This window comes from Hylobates moloch, unplaced genomic scaffold, assembly GCF_009828535.3.
Source record: "Hylobates moloch isolate HMO894 unplaced genomic scaffold, HMol_V3 SCAFFOLD_2, whole genome shotgun sequence".
Classification (NCBI taxonomy): domain Eukaryota; kingdom Metazoa; phylum Chordata; class Mammalia; order Primates; family Hylobatidae; genus Hylobates; species Hylobates moloch.
This window is the reverse complement of record NW_026652277.1, coordinates 162,315,519-162,335,034: the sequence shown is the minus strand read 5'-3', so window position 1 is coordinate 162,335,034 and position 19,516 is coordinate 162,315,519. Positions and strand designations below refer to the sequence as shown.

At 41.2% G+C, this 19,516-nt stretch overlaps 1 protein-coding gene across 2 annotated transcripts in view; it reads left to right on the top strand.

The window, feature by feature from the left end:
• Positions 1-18,313, top strand: part of IPCEF1 (interaction protein for cytohesin exchange factors 1) — a 211,335-nt gene extending 193,022 nt beyond the window's left edge. For both annotated transcript variants that reach the window (XM_032160933.2, XM_058435616.1), the window contains 2 exons: positions 9,037-9,230; positions 17,153-18,313. In XM_032160933.2, coding sequence (XP_032016824.1) covers positions 9,037-9,230; positions 17,153-17,365 — 407 coding nt within the window. In that variant the 3' untranslated portion in view covers positions 17,366-18,313. The remainder of the gene's footprint in view (positions 1-9,036; positions 9,231-17,152) is intronic.
• The last annotated feature ends 1,203 nt before the right edge of the window (positions 18,314-19,516 follow it).

Sequence of the window (19,516 nt, the reverse complement as noted above, 5' to 3'; positions counted from 1 at the left end):
GTTAGTGGGAGCTTGATGGGGATAGCATTGAATCTATAAATTACTTTGGGCACTGTGGCCATTTTCACGATATTGATTCTTCCTATCCATGAGCATGGAATGTTCTTCTATTTGTTTGTGTCCTCTTTTATTTCATTGAGCAGTGGTTTGTAGTTCTCCTTGAAGAGATCCTTCACATCCCTTGTAAATTGGATTCCTAGGTATTTTATTCTTTTTATAGTAATTATGAATGGGAGTTCACTCATGATTTGGCTCTCTGTTTGTCTGTTATTGCTGTATAGGAATGCTTGTGATTTTTGCACATTGATTTTGTATCCTGAGACTTTGCCGAAGTTGCTTATCAGCTTAAGGAGATTTTGGGCTGAGACGATGGGGTTTTCTGAATATACAATCATGTGATCCACAAACAAAGACAATTTGACCTTCTCTTTTCCTAATTGAATACACTTTATTTCTTTCTGTTGCCTGATTGCTTGGCCAGAACTTTCATTACTATGTTGAATGGGAGTGGTGAGAGAGGGCATCCTTGTCTTATGCCAGTTTTCAAAGGGAATGCTTCCATTTTTTGCCCATTCAGTATGATATTGGCTGTGGGTTTGTCATAAATAGCTCTTATTATTTTGAGATACATTCCATCAATACCTAGTTTATTGAGAATTTTTAGCTCAAAAGGCTATTGATTTTTGTCAAAGGCCTTTTCTGCATCTGTCAAGATAATCGTGGTTTTTGTCATTGGTTGTATTTATGTGATTGATTATGTCTATTGATTTGTGTACATTGAAGCAGCCTTGCATCCCAGGGATGAAGCCGACTTGATCGTGGTGGATAAGCTTTTTGATATGCTGCTGGATTTGGTTTGCCAGTATTTTATTGAGGATTTTCACATCAATGTTCATCAGGGATATTGGCCTAAAATTCTCTTTTTTTGTTGTGTCTCTGCCAGGCTTTGGTATCAGGATGATGCTGGCCTCATAAAATGAGTTTGGGAGGATTCCCTCTTTTTCTATTGATTGGAATAGTTTCAGAAGGAATGGTACCAGCTCCTCTTTGTACCTCTGGTAGAATTCGGCTGTGAATCCATCTGGTCCTGGACTTTTTTTGGTTGGTAGGCTATTAATTATTGCCTCAATTTCAGAAGCTATTATTAGTCTATTCAGAGATTCTACTTCTTCCTGGTTTAGTTTTGGGAGGGTGTATGTGTCCAGGAATTTCTCAGTTTCTTCTAGATTTTCTAGTTTATTTGTGTAGAGGTGTTTATAGTATTCTCTGATGGTAGTTTGTATTTCTGTGGGATCAGTGGTGATATCCTCTTTATAATTTTTTATTGTGTCTATTTGATTCTTCTTTCTTTTCTTCTTTATTAGTGTTGCTACCATTCTATCTATTTTGTTGATCTCTTCAAAAAAAAAAAAAAAACAGCTCCTGGATTCACTGATTTTTTAAAGGGTTTTTTGTGTCTACCTCCTTCAGTTCTGCTCTGATCTTAGTTATTTCTTGCCTTCTGCTAGCTTTTGAATTTGTTTGCTCTTACTTCTCTGGTTCTTTTAATTGTGATGTTAGGGTGTCAATTTTAGATCTTCCATGCTTTCTCTTGTGAGCATTTAGTGCTATAAATTTCCCTCTAAACACTGCTTTAAATATGTCCCAGAGCTTCTGGTACGTTGTGTCTTTGTTCTAATTGGTTTCAAAGAACATCTTTATTTCTGCCTTCATTTCGTTATTTACCCAGTAATCATTCAGGAGCAGGTTGTTCAGTTTCCATGTAGTTGTGCAGTTTGGAGTGAGTTTCTTAATCCTGAATTGTAATTTGATTGCACTGTGGTCTGAGAGACAGTTTGTTGTGATTTCTATTCTTTTACATTTGCTGAGGAGTGTTTTACTTCCAGTTATTTGGTCAACTTTAGAATAAGTGTGATGTGGTGCTGAGAAAAATCTATATTCTGTTGATTTCGGGTGGAGAGTTCTGTAGATGTCTGTTAGGTCTGCTTGGTTCAGAACTGAGTTCAAGTCCTGGATATCCTTGTTAATTTTCTGTCTTGTTGATCTGTCTAATATTGACAGTGGGGTGTTAAAGTCTCCCATTATTTTTGTGTGAGAGTCTAAGTCTCTTTGTAGGTCTGAAAGGACTTGCTTTATGAATCTGGGTGCTCCTGTATTGGGTGCATATATATTTAGGATAGTTAGCTCTTCTTGTTGAATTGATCCCTTTACCATTATGTAATGCCCTTCTTTGTCTCTTTTGATTTTTGTTGGTTTAAAGTCTGTTTTATCAGAGACCAGGATTGCAACCCTTGCTTTTTTTTTTTTTTTTTTTTTGCTTTCCATTTGCTTGATAGATCTTCTTCCATCCCTTTATTTTGAGCCTATGTGTGTCTCTGCATGTGAGATGGGTCTCCTGAATACAGCACACTGACGGCTCTTGACTCTTAATCCAATTTGCCAGTCTGTGTCTTTTAATTGGGACATTTAGCCCATTTACATTTAAGGGTAATGTTATGTGTGAATTTGATCCTGTCATTATGATGCTAGCTAGTTTTTTCACCCATTAATTAATGCAGTTTCTTCCTAGCATTGATGGTCTTTACAATTTGGCATGTTTTTGCAGTGGCTGGTACCAGTTGTGTCTTTCCATGTTTAGTACTTCCTTCAGGAGCTCTTGTAAGGCAGGCCTGGTGGTGACAAAATCTCTCAGCATTTGCTTGTCTGTAAAGGACTTTATTTCTCCTTCACTTACGAAGCTTAGTTTGGCTGGATATGAAATTCTGGGTTGGAAATTCTTTCCTTTAAGAATGTTGAATATTGGCCCCCACTCTCTTCTGGCTTGTAGGGTTTCTGTCGAGAGATCCACTGTTAGTCTGATGGGCTTCCCTTTGTGGGTAACCCAACCTTTCTCTCTGGCTGCCCTTAACATTCTTTTCCTTCATTTCAACCTTGATGCATCTCACAACTATGTGTCTTGGGGTTGCTCTTCTCAAGGAGTATCTTTGTGGCGTTCTCTGTATTTCCTGAATTTGAATGTTGACCTGCCTTGCTAGGTTGGGGAAGTTCTCCTGGATAATATCCTGAAGAGTGTTTTCCAATTTGGTCCCATTCTCCCCGTCACTTTCAGGTACACCAATCAAATGTAGATTTGGTCTTTTCACATAGTCCCATGTTTCTTGCAGGCTTTGTTCATTTCTTTTCATTCTTTTTTCTCTAATCTTGTCTTCTCACTTTATTTCATTAATTTGATCTTCAATCACTGATCCCCTTTCTTCCACTGGATCGAATCGGCTGTTGAAGCTTGTGTATGCTTCACGAAGTTCTCGTACTGTGGTTTTCAGCACCATCAGGTCATTTAAACTCTTCTCTACACTGGCTGTTTTAGTTAGTCATTCATCTAATCTTTTTTTCAAGGTTTTTAGCTTCCTTGCGATGGGTTAGAACATGTTTCTTTAGCTCAGAGAAGTTTGTTATTACCCACCTTCTGAAGCCTACTTCTGTCAACTTGTCAAACTCATTCTCCATCCAGTTTTGTTCCCTTGTTGGTGAGGAGTTGGGTTCCTTTGGAGGAGAAGAGGTGTTCTGGTTTTTGGAATTTTCAGCCTTTCCACTCTGATTTCTTCCCATCTTTGAGGTTTTACCTACCTTTGGTCTTTGATGTTGGTGACCTACGGATGGGGTTTTGGTGTGGATGTCGTTTTTGTTGATGTTGATGCTATTTCTTTCTGTTCTTTCTGTTTTGTTAGCTTTCCTTGTAACAGACAGGCCCCTCAGCTGCAGCTCTGTTGGAGTTTGCTGCAGGTGCACTCCAGACCCTGTTTGCCTGGTTATCACCAGTGGAGGCTGCAGAACAGCAAGTATTGCTGCCTGATCCGTCCTCTGGAAGCTTCACCCCAGAGGGGCACCCACTTATATGAGGTGTCTGTCAGCCCCTACTGGGAGGTGAGGCTCCAGTCAGGCTATATGAGGGTCAGGGACCCGCTTGAGGAAGTGGTCTATCCGTTATCAGAGATCGAACGCTGTTCTGGGAGAACCACTGCTCTCTTCAGAGCTGTCAGGCAAGGACATTTAAGTCTGCAGAAGTTGTCTGCTGCCTTTTGTTCAGATATGCCCTGCCCCCAGAGGTGGAATCTAGAGAGGCAGCAGGCCTTGCTGAGCTGCAGTGGGCTCCGCCCAGTTCGAGCTTCCCTGCTGCTTTGTTTACACTGTGAGCATAGAACCACCTATTCAAGCCTCAGCAATGGTGGACGCCCCTCCCCCTGCCAAGCTCCAGCATCCCAGGACGATCTCAGACTGCTGTGCTAGCAGCAAGCAAGGCTCCATGGGTGTGGGACCCACTGAGCCAGGCATGGGAGGCAAGCTCCTGGTCTGCTGGTTGCGAAGACCGTGGGAAAAGCACAGTATTTGGGTAGAAGTGTATTGTTCCTCCAGGTACAGTTACTCACAGCTTCCCTTGGCTAGGAAAGGGAAATCCCCCGACCCCTTGTGCTTCCTAGGTGAGGTGACACCCCGCCCTGCTTCAGCTTGCCCTCCACGGGCTGCACCCACTGTCCAACCAGTCCCAATGAGATGAACCAGGTACTTCAGTTGGAAATGCAGAAATCACCTGTCTTCTTCATTGATTTCACTGGGAGTTGTAGACTGGAGCTGTTCCTATTTGGCCATCTTGGAAGCAATGATAATAATTGTTACTGTGACATAATTACAAATGAAATGTTTTAGTCAAAAATATTTTTTTCTTTTAGTGGCTCAATTGTTAAGTTGTTTTCTATCACAATCTTTAGTAGCACAATGTAGCTACTTGGTGAACACAGAGAAATGTAAAGAAACCATTCTATTTATCTTTGTCATACTCTTGTTTGGTTTCCTTGTTGATGTTTGTTAAACATGTATTCCTTAATTCAAAAATACTGTGGTATTGAAAACTATGTGTTTATGCTTTAATCTAAGTAGAATTCTACCTTGTTAGCTGTATTTAAAAAAAAAGTAAAAGGACATATAAATTACTGTGTCTTAAAACTGAAAACTCCAAGTCTTCAATCCTAATGCCCCTCTTCAGGAGTCAGATTTCTTTCCACTTAACTTCTTTAAGACTTTCCAGTGTCTCCAGCTTGACCCCAGGACTGTGTCCATGCTTAGTATTTCTGCTATGTAGCATCAGCTCTCATGACAATCTCATAAATGACTACTTTTTGTAGTTTTATTGAGATATATTTCACATACCATAACATTCACACATGAAAGTGTACAGTTCATTGGTTTTAGTATATTTGGAGTTGGGCAACTGTCATCACAATCTAATTTTGGAACATTTCAGCATCACAAAAGAAATCCCTACACATTAGCTGCCATTCTCCATTCCTGCTTGTCCCCTCCCAGACCCCAGGCAATTATTATTCTAGTTTCTGTCTCTGTGGGTTTGCCTAATCTGGGCATTTCATATAAATGGAATCACACAATATGTGGTTGTTTGTGACTGGCTTCTTTTACTTAGCAAAATGTTTTCAAGGTTCACCCATGTTGAAGTATTGTGGACAACTGAGTGCTTTATTTATTTTAATTATTGAATACTATTCTGTCACATGCAAATGCTACATTTTGTTTATCCTTTCATCAGCTGATGAACATTTAGGCTCTTCCCACATTTAGTCTGTTATGAATAATGCTGCTGTGAACATTCGTGTACAGTTTTTGTGTGAATATATGTTTTCAATTCTCTTGGGTATTTATGTAGGAGTGGAATTGCAGGGCCCATGCTAAACTCCATGTTTAGCATTTTGAGAAATGGACAAACTATTTTCTAAAGTGGCAACTCAATTAGCTGAGCATGGTGGCATGCACCTGTAGTCCCAGCTACTTGAGAGGCTGAGGCAGGATAATCTAGTGAGTCCAGGAGTTCAAGGCTGCAATGAGCTATGATCATGCCACTGCACTCCAGCCCAGGTGACAGACCAAGACCCTGTCTTTAAAAAATAAACAATAAAATGGCCAGGCACAGTGGCTCACTCCTGTAATCCCAGCACTTTGGGAGGCCAAGGTGGGCGGATCACGAGGTCAGGAGATCAAGACCATCCTGGCTAACATGGTGAAACCCCATCTCTACTAAAAATACAAAAAATTAACCAGGCATTGTGGCGGGCGCCTGTAGTCCCAGCTCCTGGAGAGGCTGAGACAGGAAAATGGCATGAACCTGGGAGGCGGAGCCTGCAGTGAGCTGAGATCGGGCCACTGCACTCCAGCCTGGGCGACAGTGCGAGACTCTATCTCAAAAAAAAAAGAAAAAAAACAAAAAACAATAAAATAAAAGCAGCAGCTCTGTTTTACACTCCCACTAACAATGTATGAGGATTCCAATTTCTCCACATCCTCACCCACACTTACTACTGTCTGTCTTTTTAATTGTAGCCGCCCTGGAGGTGAAGGGACATCTCATGGTGGTTTCGGCTTGCATTTCCCTCATGACTGATGATATTGAGCATCTTTTCATGTGCTTATTGACAAAAGCCCATTTTTGATGTCTGCACATGGCCTGAGCCAAAAGTCTAATTGTCTTCAGATGTAGTTTTGGGTATTTTCTTCCCTTTTGTGAGATGGTTTGGTAGAGAAAAAAGAGGTTGTGCTGATGAACACTTTAGGTCAGCTGTGAAGTGAGTGCATCATCTTTGCTTTCTGTTTTATGAAAGAGTATTGGTGACTTTCTGGGATGGATGGGGGGGAGACTAATTCTTGCGTAAAGATTTCTAATCGTAGAGGAGTAAGCTCTAAGTCATGTGAAGTTTGCTTGGTTTGGTGCTCCTAGGTTACCATTATATGCTTTTCTCCACCCTGTGGAGAGGCTGTTGTTCTAGTTCCTCTAATGCCATACTTTCTATAGAGTCCTCTTTCAAGCTCGTTCTTTGGATAGGAAGTGAAACATATAAACATTAAGGAGTATGTGGTGGAAAAAGAAATCTCATTGTATTTCTTTCCCAAGCTTTCTTCCAAGGAATAAAGGAATAATAGACTAACGTTCTTAGTGAGAAATTAAAGCAACATCAAAGGATGAAGATTTTCTTTGAGTAACCTCTGTATCATTTGAGGCTCATCCAGGTGCATATGACTGAAAACCAAAGCCAGGGTAGCTTAACATGGGTAACATATTAGCTCCCATAGGCCGAGAGGGCTCCAACGGTATCATCAAGATCTGTGTCTCAGAATGGGTTGGCTTCCGTATCATTATTCTCGGGATACTTCCTGGAAACTTCCAGCTCACACTATCACAACATTCAGCTTAAGAAAAAAGAGAGATTACTTATCTGATACTCCAAAGCCTTGGAACTGAGTCTCCTTGGCCCCAAATGGCCTGACCAGAGACACATGTTTATCTCTGAATCAGTGACTGTGGCCAGAATGGTGGAACTACCATTGGCCTCGTCTAGTCCACATGGTCCCCAGTAGATCCTGTGGTGGAGTGGCTTCACTGCAGTCATGTGGGCCGAGGCTGGCAAAGTGTGGTTAGGAAGGGAGATGGAGTCCGTGTGGCAAGATGAGGAATGATCACTTTCTACTCAAAACCACAGACCACAGACAGGTTTCTTCTCTCCAAGGGTAATTCCTGGGAAGGACATTAAGCAATCATCTAGGGCAGTAGTTCTCAAACTTTGGCATGGATATAATTTGCTAGGTGTTATTTGTCCCACACTGTATTTTAGAAGCAGATATTTGTCAACTTGCATGGGTTTAAAGATGGAGATGAATTTTGCCTTAGGATGAATCACTCCCCCACTGAGTTTCACCAATAACTGGTTTAGATGATTTTTTTTTTTTTTTTTTGGTGGCAGAGTCTCACTCTGCAGCCCAAGCTGGAGTGCAGTGGTGTGATCTCAGCTCACTGCAACCTCCACCTCCCAGGCTCAAGTGATTCTTGTGTCTCAGTCTCCCGAGTAGCTGGGACGACAGGCATGCACCACCACGCCCTGTTAATTTTTTGTATTTTAGTAGACAGCGGGTTTTACCATGTTGTCAAGTGTGGTCTTGAACTCCTGAGCTCAGGCGATCCGCCTGCCTTGGCCTCCCACAGTGTTGGGATTACTGGCATGAGCCACCACACCCAGCCTGGATGATATTTGGGTGAGCTTTTGGTCTTAGAGTTGATGGTGGAATGGGTTAAGACTTTTGGAGTTGTTGGGATGAGGTGAATGTATTGCATGTGAGAAACACATGAATTTAGGAGGTCGGAGGGTGGATTATGTATGGGTTGAATTGTGTCCCTCTAAAATTCATATGTTGGGCTTGGCTCACACCTGTAATCCCAGCACTTTGGGAAGCCAGGGTGGACGGATCACCCAAGGTCAGGGGTTCAAGACCAGCCTGGGCAACATGGTGAAACCCCATTTCTACTAAAAATATAAAAATGAGCGGTGCATGGTGGCAGGTGCCTGTAATCCCTGCTACTTGGGAGGCCGAGACAGGAGAATCACTTGAACCTGGGAGGCGGAGGTTTCAGTGAGCCAAGATTGTGCCATTGCACTTTAGTCTGGGAAACAATAGTGAAACTCCGTCTCAAAAAAATATATAATAAAATAAATTAATTAATTAATAAAATTCATATGTTGAAGTCCTAACCCCTAATACCTCAGAATGTGACCTTATTGGGAAATGGGGTTGTTGCAGATTTAACTAGTTAAGATGAGGGCAATAGGGCAGGTTTCTAATCCAACATGACTGATACCCTCATAAATAGGGGAAGTTTGGACACAGGGATATGCATGTAGGGAACACCCCCTGTGAATATTGGAGTTATACTGCCACAAACCAAAGAACAACTTGAAGCCAGGAGAGAGGCTTGGAATAACTCCTTTCCTGGTGCCTTCACAGGGAACGTGGCTCTGCAGTAACAAAGTATCGCAAATTGGGTGGCTTAGACAGCAAACGTTTATTATCTTTCAGTTACGGAGAGAAGTCTGAGATGAGGGTGCCAGTAGGGCCATGCCTTAGGACCACAGTATTGAATGTTCTCTCCTTGATTTTTCACTGGGTTTATTGTTACTGCTTTCGTTTTTTTTTTTCAAATAGAAGAGACAAAAGTGTCTGAAGATGATGAAATGGAGAAGCTGTACAAATCGTTAGAGCAAGCTAGTCTATCTCCTCTTGGGGACCGACGACCTTCGACTAAAAAGGAGTTGCGAAAATCCTTTGTTAAGCGGTGTAAAAATCCATCTATAAACGAGAAACTCCACAAAATCCGAACATTGAATAGCACATTAAAGGTAACAAAATTTCAAATTGTGGATGAACTCTATGGATGTGGGGCAAGGAATGGCTGGTTCTGCAGAGAGATTCTTGCTAATCACAGTGTGTTTGTGTGGGTGCAGGGAAGGGCTGTAAAAGTAAATATAATCTTTATAGGGCAAGATGACCTTGACGTTCTTAAAGCACTAGGACATTCACACAGTAGCGCCCAAGGCAGTTTTTCACAATAGGCCTTGATTTTTGCATTCACTCTGATATAAAATTTCAAATTTTAAGCTCCTAGACAGCAAAGACCATGCATAATTTGTTTTTTAACCCTTATACCTAGCACAGTACCTGGTTCAATAAATGTTGATGAGAGACAGAGCTCATCAACTGGTGAGAATAAACAGTCATATAAATAAGATCTCGAATTTTCATCTGATTCATACAAGGGTACCATTCTTCGGGACTACATCCAGAAGGAAACGTCTTGATTTCAGCTGCAGCAAAGATGTAGTGATTGTCAGCTGTGGGCACTGCAGCCAAGGAGCACCGTGAGAGCCCGACAGTGGGAAGTACACACTCTGTGGTAATAGACCAGCAGATGTTTTCACAATGGGAATAAGGGACAGTGTACAGGAAGTACTGAAGCTATTTTCAGGGCCTCCCTGAGCTGAAATGGTTCTTCATAACAAAAGTGTCCTGCTTTCACATTTAGATTATAGCATGAACAGGTGGAGGCCGGGATACTTTGTAAAATAGTCCTGATTTAGCAGACGATTTATCTGAAAAGCTTTGATAGATTCTGTAAGTGAATTTTGTTTTGTCTATGGCCTTTGGCATTAAGAACTTGAGTCATTTTCCAGGAAGAAATGTCAGCAATTGAAAGGACAAGGCTACAAAGGCAGGCTGAGTGGCTCTCAGTCAGGTGTCCCAGTTAGTCAGGAGAACATCTGAAAAAGGCTGCAAAAATGAGGCTGGAATGGAAAAAGAAAAGTGAATTTTAATTATACAAAGAGTATACAAATGCAGAGAAATTCACTCTTATTTAATATTAAAATTTTTATTGATAATAAAAGATATTACCAGCTGCCATTTCACAATATGTACAAAGCTGATGAATATGTTTGATTATTCAATGTAATATGTCATTGCGTGTTGAGATTTTACTGTCTTCTTTGTCTGTGATAGCTGATATGAATGAGTAAAGTTTTCATTGGGCAAGTATTTCCTGACTCTTACTATGTACCAGCCACTATTCTAGGTGACTGGGACCATTGAATGGACTCTACTGGGCGTAGAAATAGAGGAAAACAAATACGTGATTAAAATGAAGTGCAAAAATACTCTGGTTGAGATGTGCTCAGAGTGCTTTGGTGGTCCGAGGGGGAAAGTGGCTTACTGGGGGCATTAGGAACACTGTCACGAAATCCGTGAGTCAGGAAGAAATGAATACCAAGGGAAGGACATTCAAGGAAGTGGAATGTCTGTCAATGGATAATAAGCTGTAGTTCCACGTTGGGAGAAGCAGGAAGTAGAGGCCGCGGAGAGCATGTGTAGTTTGAGTCATTAGTAGAAGGAGAAAGGTTGTGGCCTCAGGCCTTCCACAGAGCAGCAGACTCAGGATTCTAGATCTGTACGGCACCATGCCCTCACCTGGCCACTGGGGGGCCAACTTTGTGAAAAGAATTAGTGTTACCATTCCCTATGGGTCTCTGTGACCTCGTGCTCTCCATGCACTGTGACCATGTCATTGGTGAATTCAGCAGCTTTTGCTTTTCTGTCAGTGTATCGGTTATCCAGTGCTAGGTAACAAGTTATCCCAAAGCTTAGCAACTTCAAACAATCAGCATTTATTATTTCAAAGTGTCTGTGGCCAGGAATCTGGGTGTGGCTTGCTCAAATGCCTCTGCACCCAGATCTCTCACAAGGCTGTGATCAAGGTGTCAGCTGGGGCTGCATTCATTCCTCCATGGAGAGGGATCAGTTCCTAAACTCTTGCATGTAGTTATTGGCAGGATTCAGTTCCTTTCAGGTTGTTGGACGGAGGGTCTCAGTTGCTCTCTGGTTATTGGCCAGAGGCTCCCCTCAGTTCCTCGCCACATGGGCTTCTCCACACAGCAGGTCACAACTTGGAAACTGACTTCTTTCAGAGCAAGCAACACAGAGAGTGAGTGAGTGAGATGGGTTATAACCCAGTGGCAGTAATGACATCACATTACTTTTGCAGTATTCTATTCAGTAGAAGCAAGTCATTGGGTCATCTCGTTTTCAGGGAGGAGATTACACAAGGCCTTGAATACCAGGAAGCAGAGAAAATTGGGGGCCTGCTCAGGGCTGCCTGCCCCACCCAGCTGGGGAACTGCTCTCTCTGGACATTTGTGGGAAGCAGCCCTTTCCATAGATCCCTCATGTAGTGCTTAGGGCTGATGAAATAGAACAGGACCCATGTCATGCAGTCCTATTAACCTCAGGAGGTAGGAGGACATGCTGATGTGGAAATTGGTCTTGCTGAAGAAGCCAAACAAAAGCAAAGCGCATCAACCTATTCAAAGGAGAGAGAGAACTTGGTACATGTGTGCATGTTCATGTTGGAAGGATATAACAATTATTTCTAATTGTTTTTAAAATTCAAAGAAGTCAAGAGAGTGGTTGCCTTTGAGGAAGAGGAGAGGATGGGACTGAGAGGGGATGAGAATGGAGCTTCTGAGTGCTGGGTGCCGGTCCTTCTGTGACCTTGGTAGTAGTTGTATGGAAGTGTTTATTTTGTGATAATTCTTTAAGCACAATTTTTCTATTTGTGCACTTTTCTCTGAGTATGATATATTGCACAGAGAATATATCATACACAGAGGAAATGTTTATTTTTTAAAAGCTTCAAAGTAGGAGTGTAGACAAGCAAAGACAACAGTTTCATGCAGAAACAAGGAAACTGTTTTAACAATAAATAATGTTTACATTTGCCGCAGGCGCATTCCGTAAATAAGAAAAATCCCTGCACTGGGATAGTACTGGAATGAATGCACTTCAGGGAAATTCTTCTAGGAAGTTGAGCAAACTTCCACGTTGAACTTGAGCAAAAGTTGATCGTATTATGTTGTACACTAAATGCAGATATTTAGGAATTTCTAACAGCTCATCATTCACTGGCTTTTGGCTAAGCCTGTTTTTATTTTAAAATAAGTTATTAATGGAATGATTAATGGGTCCAACTGAAACTCTCTCTGAGTTACTCTGACCTATGTCACAAGAGCAGTGAACCCCCTCTTCCCATAGCTACTCTGGTGGAACACATTTCCAATGCTTAGGTCTTGAGTCGAGCCACACACTGACTATTTGGAGTAAAAACTGAAAGTACAGCATTCTCTCTTTCATGGTATTTTTGGAATCCCTGCCAAACCTTGCTTGCCTGCCAGAAAGCAGAGCAGATGTTGTGAAAGTAGTTCAAAGCCCTCCAAAAGCTTCCTGCGCCATCCAGGAGAAGCTGGGCTGCTGGATGAGGCCCAGCCCCAGGGTGCCTGGTGTAGGAAGGAGCTTGGAAGGTTCTGTTGTTTCATTAATTTCCTTCTTCTGTATTATTGTCTACATTTTTTTTCTTTCATGCATGGAAGAACTAACACAGATTTGAGCCAAATGGTAAAAAATTTGAACTACTTAGAGCCAAAGCCATATGAGAAATGTCAGCTTAATGCCCAAAGTTGAAGAGACCCTTTTCTAAAAATTTTATTAGATATAAAGAGGGGTTAATTCATGTTTGCAAAGTCAGTTTCCCCAAGTTTTATTAATTTTCAAAGATCTTATTTAGTTTTTTAATATGAAAAATTAGGATCTTCCTCTGAAGCAGATGTCTAAATTTCTTTAGAACCAAATAAAACTCTTTAAATAACTTTATATTTATAGCAGTATGGTGATATCAGAGGAAGAAAGCTTTTGTTGTTGTTGTTGTTTTGGAAAAATTGTTTTGGAAGCATAGATATTGAAAACTCAGAGAGAAGAAATATGCTCTTTTGGCCCTGCCTAACTTTCTATAAACAATCCCTCTGCTTTCCTACTGCACTGTTTTTTCTTCATTTTGGAAGGAAGAGTTCCTATCTTTATCCATCTATATGTCTATCTATCTATCTATCTATCTATCTATCTATCTATCTATCTATCTATCTATCCAGCTATCTATCTATGAATCTATGTCTAGTTTTCTTGTTTAATGGAAAGGATTTCCTCAGACTCCAAATAGGGTTCAGAATGCAAAAGAGAATAAAAAGCAAATGGGTAATTCATTTATTCGTTTATTTCTTATTTTATATATTCATTTTTTCAACAAGTATTCAACGAATGTCTACATGTGTAGACGGTCTACATGTGCAGTCATTCTTTCAGGCAGTTGAGGCTGTAGCACTGGGCATATCAGATAAAAAGGCCTGCCTTCCGGAAGCTTATGTTTTAGTAGGAGAATAAACAAACATAATTGACTATTAAATGTATAATATGATAAGTGATGATAGATTTGATAAAGAATAGAAAAGAGAGGGGATAGAACATGTTGAGGAATTGATATTTAATTAGGAAAGACATGAAAGGCCTCTTTGAAAGACATAATTTGTGTAAAATCTGAAAAAGGAAAGGGAATGAGGCTTGAGGTTCTCTGAGGCCGAATATTTCAGGCAAAAGGAACAAAAATGCAAACACCTTGGGGCAGGAGTGTGCCTAGGGCATTTAAGGAAGAGCAAGGAGGTCAGGGTAGCTGTAATGTAGTGGGGATGGAGCATGGGGAGTGCAGCAGTGGGCCGGAGGGGCAGCAGGGACTCGAGCCATTGAGGACCTCATTGCCATTGCAAACACCAGCTTCTGCTCGGAGTAAGACAGTGACCCTCTGGAAGGTTCTGAACAGAGGGATGGCATGCTTTGTGTCTTGTTTGAAGGTAGAACCATCAGGCTTTGCTGGTGGATTGGGTGTGGTAGAAGGAGTCAAGAATGACTCTAGTGTTTGCTCTGAGCAACTGGAAAGACGGAGTTACCATTAAGTGCTTTGAGGAAGACTACGGTAGGAACCAGGTTTGGTGTGTATCAGAAGTTGGTGGGGTGGGGATGTAGAGAATAAGAGGAACTCAGCTTTAGATATGTTATTTTTGAGATGCTTCTTAGGGGTTGATGTGGAACGCTGAAGAGGAAGTTTAGACAAATGATGATGGAGTCGAGGGGAGAAGTAAGGAGAGATACAAATTTGGGACCCTCAGCACATAGGAGAGTGGGAGAGATTACATGTGATTACCAACAGCATGAACATAGATAGAGCAGAGAAGAGGATACAAGCTGGGGCTTTAGAACACTCCAGTGAGAAGAGGTGGCATGACGAGGAGGAACTAGCAACCAAGGTGAGAGTAAGTAGCAATTGTGGTACAAGAAAAATCAGAAGAATGTATCATAGGAGCACAATGATGAAACTGTTCAAGAAGGAGGAGTAATCAATAGTTTTAGGTGCTGCTGATAAATAAGTTGAAGATGGATCATTGGTTTAACATTGATTTAATGGTTTATCGGATTTAACAACATGGAGGTCACTGATGGTCTTCACAAGAGCAGTTTTGGTGAATGGTGGGGGCCAAAGCCTGGTGGGACTGAATCTATGCAGAATGGGCCATTGGAGACAGGAGGAAAGTGGAGCATTAGCTGGACAGGGATTTGGGGGCAGAGAGGAATTCTAACATGGAAGAAATAACAGCGAATATGTATACCAGTGAAACCACTGGAGGAGATCTGGGAGGTCGGTGAGTCAGAGGAGAGAACAGAATTGCTGGGATGAATTTCTTGAGTAGGAGAGCGGGGGCCATTGTGCCCAAGTGGAGGGATTGGCTTTTGCTAGGAGCACAGATGCTCCGTCTCTGTGAACAGGGCAGAAGGTAGCATAGATTTGCATCCATGTCGTTCATGGGCAATAGGAGCTTGGGAGAAGTGCTCTTCTGATGGCTTCCATTTCCTCAAAAAAGAGATAGCAAGGCCATCAGCTGCAAATGAGGATGAGAGAGAGGGTTTGAGATGAGAAGAGTTTTGAAATAGTCATTTGGGAGACTGCCAGAAAAGGGATGTGAAAGTGTGATGACTGGAGAGTAGTGAAAATCCACTTACTGGCAGTGGTTGTGAAGTTTTAGTTTCACACATGCTGTCCTGGGGATAGTCAAAAAGAGTAGTTCAATCACATGCATGAATTGAATGTCTACATGGCACTTGGCATTGTGTTAGGTGCAGGGAATACAGGGATGAAGGAAATGTTTCTTGTCATCTTCTTTAAGCTTTAGAAGAGGGGCCATGACTTACCCATAAGTACCTAAATGTACCTCGGTGAGTTCTCAGAGGGCATCATTGGAAGGCATGAGAACATAAAAACTTAAAAGCTTATCAGTCCAATTTTGGTAGTGCAGGGAAGCTTTCCTGGACAATGTGATGCCTCAAGTGAGTATAGATTTACGGGTTATGAAAAATTGGGTAGGCCAGGTGCAGTGGCTCACGCCTGTAATCCCAGCACTTTGGGAGGCTGAGGCGAGTGTATCACTTAAGGTAAGGAGTTTGAGACCAGCCTGGCCAACATGGCGAAACTCCATCTCTACTAAAAATAGAAAAATTAGCCGGGCATGGTGGCGCATGCCTGTAATCCCAGCTACTTGAGGGGTTGACGCAGGAGAATCGCTTGAACCTGGGGGGCGGAGCTTGCAATGAGCTGAGATCGGGCCACTGCGCTCCAGCCTGGGCAACAGAGTGACTCTGTCTCAAAAAAAGAAAAAAAAGAAAAGAAAAAAATTGGGTAAAGAAAGATTGGAAAGTGTTCTGTGTAAAAGAAACTCTAGAAATTAGAGTTTATCAGGTGAAAAAAGGCAAGGAAGATTCTCTATGTGGCACAACGACACGGAGGTGTGAGCTAGTGTTGTGTGGGTGAGAAAATGCATGCCAGTACATTAGACTGGAAAGTCAGAAGGAAGCAGAGTATCAACAAATAGTGCCAGTGCAGGTGAGGAGCCTTGGGTATAAGGGGATCCATGAGGGGAACTCGGCATTTAGATGCATCCTGCTCTGCTAAGTGGAGGTGGAGTTGAAGTGGGCATTGGAGGCAGTGGTCTTGCTCAGGAGGCTTTGGCAGCAGATCAGATGTGATATATTGAACTGGATATCCAACCTTAGGACTATGGTCATGGGATGGAGAAAACAGGCATAGATGTGAGACACAATTGTCAGAGCTGAATATTTGTTTTTAATATGGAGGATGAACATCTTATTTTTACTCCATTCCTTGTCTATAGAAAACTCTAACCTGAGCTAGACATTTCAGAAATATGTGCCATTGGTTACAGAGGAGGCAGAATGGAATAGCACTAATAGGTTGTTTATTAGCATTATTGGAATACATACTGTTTTGATGGAAGGTTAGTAGCCTCTTCTTTGACTGAAAAGATAACCTGTGTATTTATTCTGTGTGTATTAAATAAATGTGATTTGTTAAAAATAAAGATAATTTAATAAAATCTTAAAAGACATATTTTATGTTGCCATATGTCCTAGGTAAAGTGTTATGTTCCAATTTTACTTAGTGAAGTTTGGACAGTCAATAAAATGCTAATACCTACAATGACAAGTTTTAGGGGGCATGATTCCCACACCAAGGTAGAATTGTTGCTGTGGTGTGGAATAATGGATTGATCAGGGAAAGGCAACATAGAAGATCTTTGCTATATGTCCAGCTCTTCCACTGACTCTTGGGTAGGAAACTTCACGTCTTTGCTGCTAGCATATGCAAACAAATGTCATATTTCTTAGGCTTGATGCTGGATTTAGAATATTAACATGCAAAAATGCTTTGGTAATTTTATATGAATGTATATGTGTACTTGTAAAAGAGTTTGTAAAGATGGTTTATGTAAATTAAGACACTCTCAACATCCCCTCTTCCCCTTTTTTTCTACTCGCACAGTGTAAAGAACATGATCTGGCCATGATTAACCAGTTGCTGGATGACCCGAAGCTGACAGCCAGGAAATACAGAGAGTGGAAAGTCATGAACACCCTGCTGATCCAGGACATCTATCAGCAGCAGCGGGCTTCACCTACCCATGATGACACTGATGACACCCCTCAGGAACTCAAGAAATCACCTTCTTCTCCTTCTGTTGAAAATTCCATTTGAGACAAAGTGAGGGTTTTCTCGTCTTACATTTTATCACAAGCAACTCTTCAAGGTGTTGCAAAAGCTTACATTTTTCCTTAAAATGAAAACTGAAACCCGGTCCTTCAAGCATCAGCTTCCCATCTAAAGATGCACGTTAGATGAAGATAATCACCGAATACACCAGGGCTCCTCATTTCAGTCATAACGCATCCATTGAGATTGGAATGATTGAGTTCAGTTGAAAGGTGTTTTTTGTTTTCCTACTGGGAGCTCACGGTGATGTGGGGCTCTAGGGGGGATGTGAGAAATGTCTCTTCTGTTCCTTGCTTTCCAGAGAATGCTATGGACAAACATCAAATTTTACCAGGAGTAATTGTCCATGGAAACATTCTGTTTTTCAAAAGAAGAATATACATATTCCACTTGGCTGGGAAGCTGTGTGGCCCAAATCACTGTTTGAGTGGAGGAATGTTTTCTAGAGCAGTGACTGGAAGGACAAACGTGGTGTTGCAGAACAAAAATTCCTTGCCTTTGGTATGGAATGGTGGTGCCTTTTCCACGTGTTGAGAAGTATTTCATAGACAGTGGCGCGTGGGAGAGCTGAAGGAGGAGGCGTGTTCCATATTCCACTCATTCAAAGGACAGCTTGGTGTTTTCACACTTTATGCAGGTTAGGGGATCTGATTAATGTTTCCTTTCCTTACAACAGCTAGAGAAAACATCTCATCACAATTGGAGACCTCTACTCCCTTCGAGCTTTCCTACTCAATGGTAGGAGATAGTAATATGTTCAGCAAAGAATGTCTACTGCTCTTGTCCTTGGCTGTGATCCCTATACATAGTGTGAATTTATATCCAGATTTCCCAGGATCAGTATTGACAAGATGACTTTGGCATCTGAATTGTTTTAATATCTTTACTCAAAAAAACAAAAAACGAAAACAAAAACCCACGGAAACAACAAAAGAGTTAAACATGATGGTTTTATTTTTGTATGTTTATATGTCACTTGTGTGCTATGTGAACAGCTATGTTTGTTATTTAAATATATTTATAGAAGTTCAAATTACTAGTGTTTTAAAAGATGATATACTATTATATATTGTTCTTAGTATATATTTGATGAGTCTATACTTTTTGCTTGAGAAGAATAGAAATACTATTGATGCACTGGTGTTATGATGTTGCACTATGTCTGAGGAATGCTCAGGAAATCTTGTGGGAAAAAAATGGGGCATGCATTCATAACTTTTCTTTTTCTTCCCCACCCCAACCCCCATGAGCTCTTAGATTTCTATCTCTTGTAAGTCACTCTTTTAACCAGAGAAGGACTTTCATCTTAGATTATCCTTTCTATTAAATAAACTTTAAGCTTTGTGCCATTTATGCCTGCAAACCTTAGACCAAAGGCAACACAACTAATGTCATCGTTTCATTAAAGACTAATAGAAATGTAGAAATCATTGTGTTAAAGAGAGCTCATAGAGAAACAATATGAAAGTCTTCCCTTACTAATCACCATGAATATTTCTCACCATAGGATTAACCACAACCCACCAAGTACCCACGTTGGCCCTGCCTACCCCTAACAAATTGTTGACACAACCTATTTTGTTTTATAGCTTCAAAGTGTGGCTTGACATTCAAATGGAAGGAACCACCTGAATTATATCTGCAAACAAAATGGAAATAGTTGTTGAATAGTTCCCCAAGCTTTACTAAGAAGGCTTAATACTCTGTAAACAAACAAACAAAAAACAACCTTAGCATTAAGAAATAAAAATAAAAAACAAGAAGCAAGTTGTACTGCTAGAAACTTCTCTAAGATAAGAGGCCAGGCCAATCAGTTTGTCCCAGCAAACATGTGGGTACGTCTCCACCTAGGGAAGCCACTGAAGAAGAGTTTGACCTGTGGTGACCTGACAGAGGGAACATTCAGATCCTCAGATTGCACCCTGATGCCCTGGTTTGGGAGAGCAGTGCTTTAACATTTTGGCCCTGGAAATTACTGATTCTTTCTGTGATTAGCAGATACTAGAAGGGAAATTATTTAGGATTGGCAATGTAAAGAGTATTGAAGGAACGACAAACAACAATAGCATAAATAACAGTGTGACACAAAGTGCCCTTCCACCTATTTTTCTTTGGTTTGCAACACCAACCTGTAGA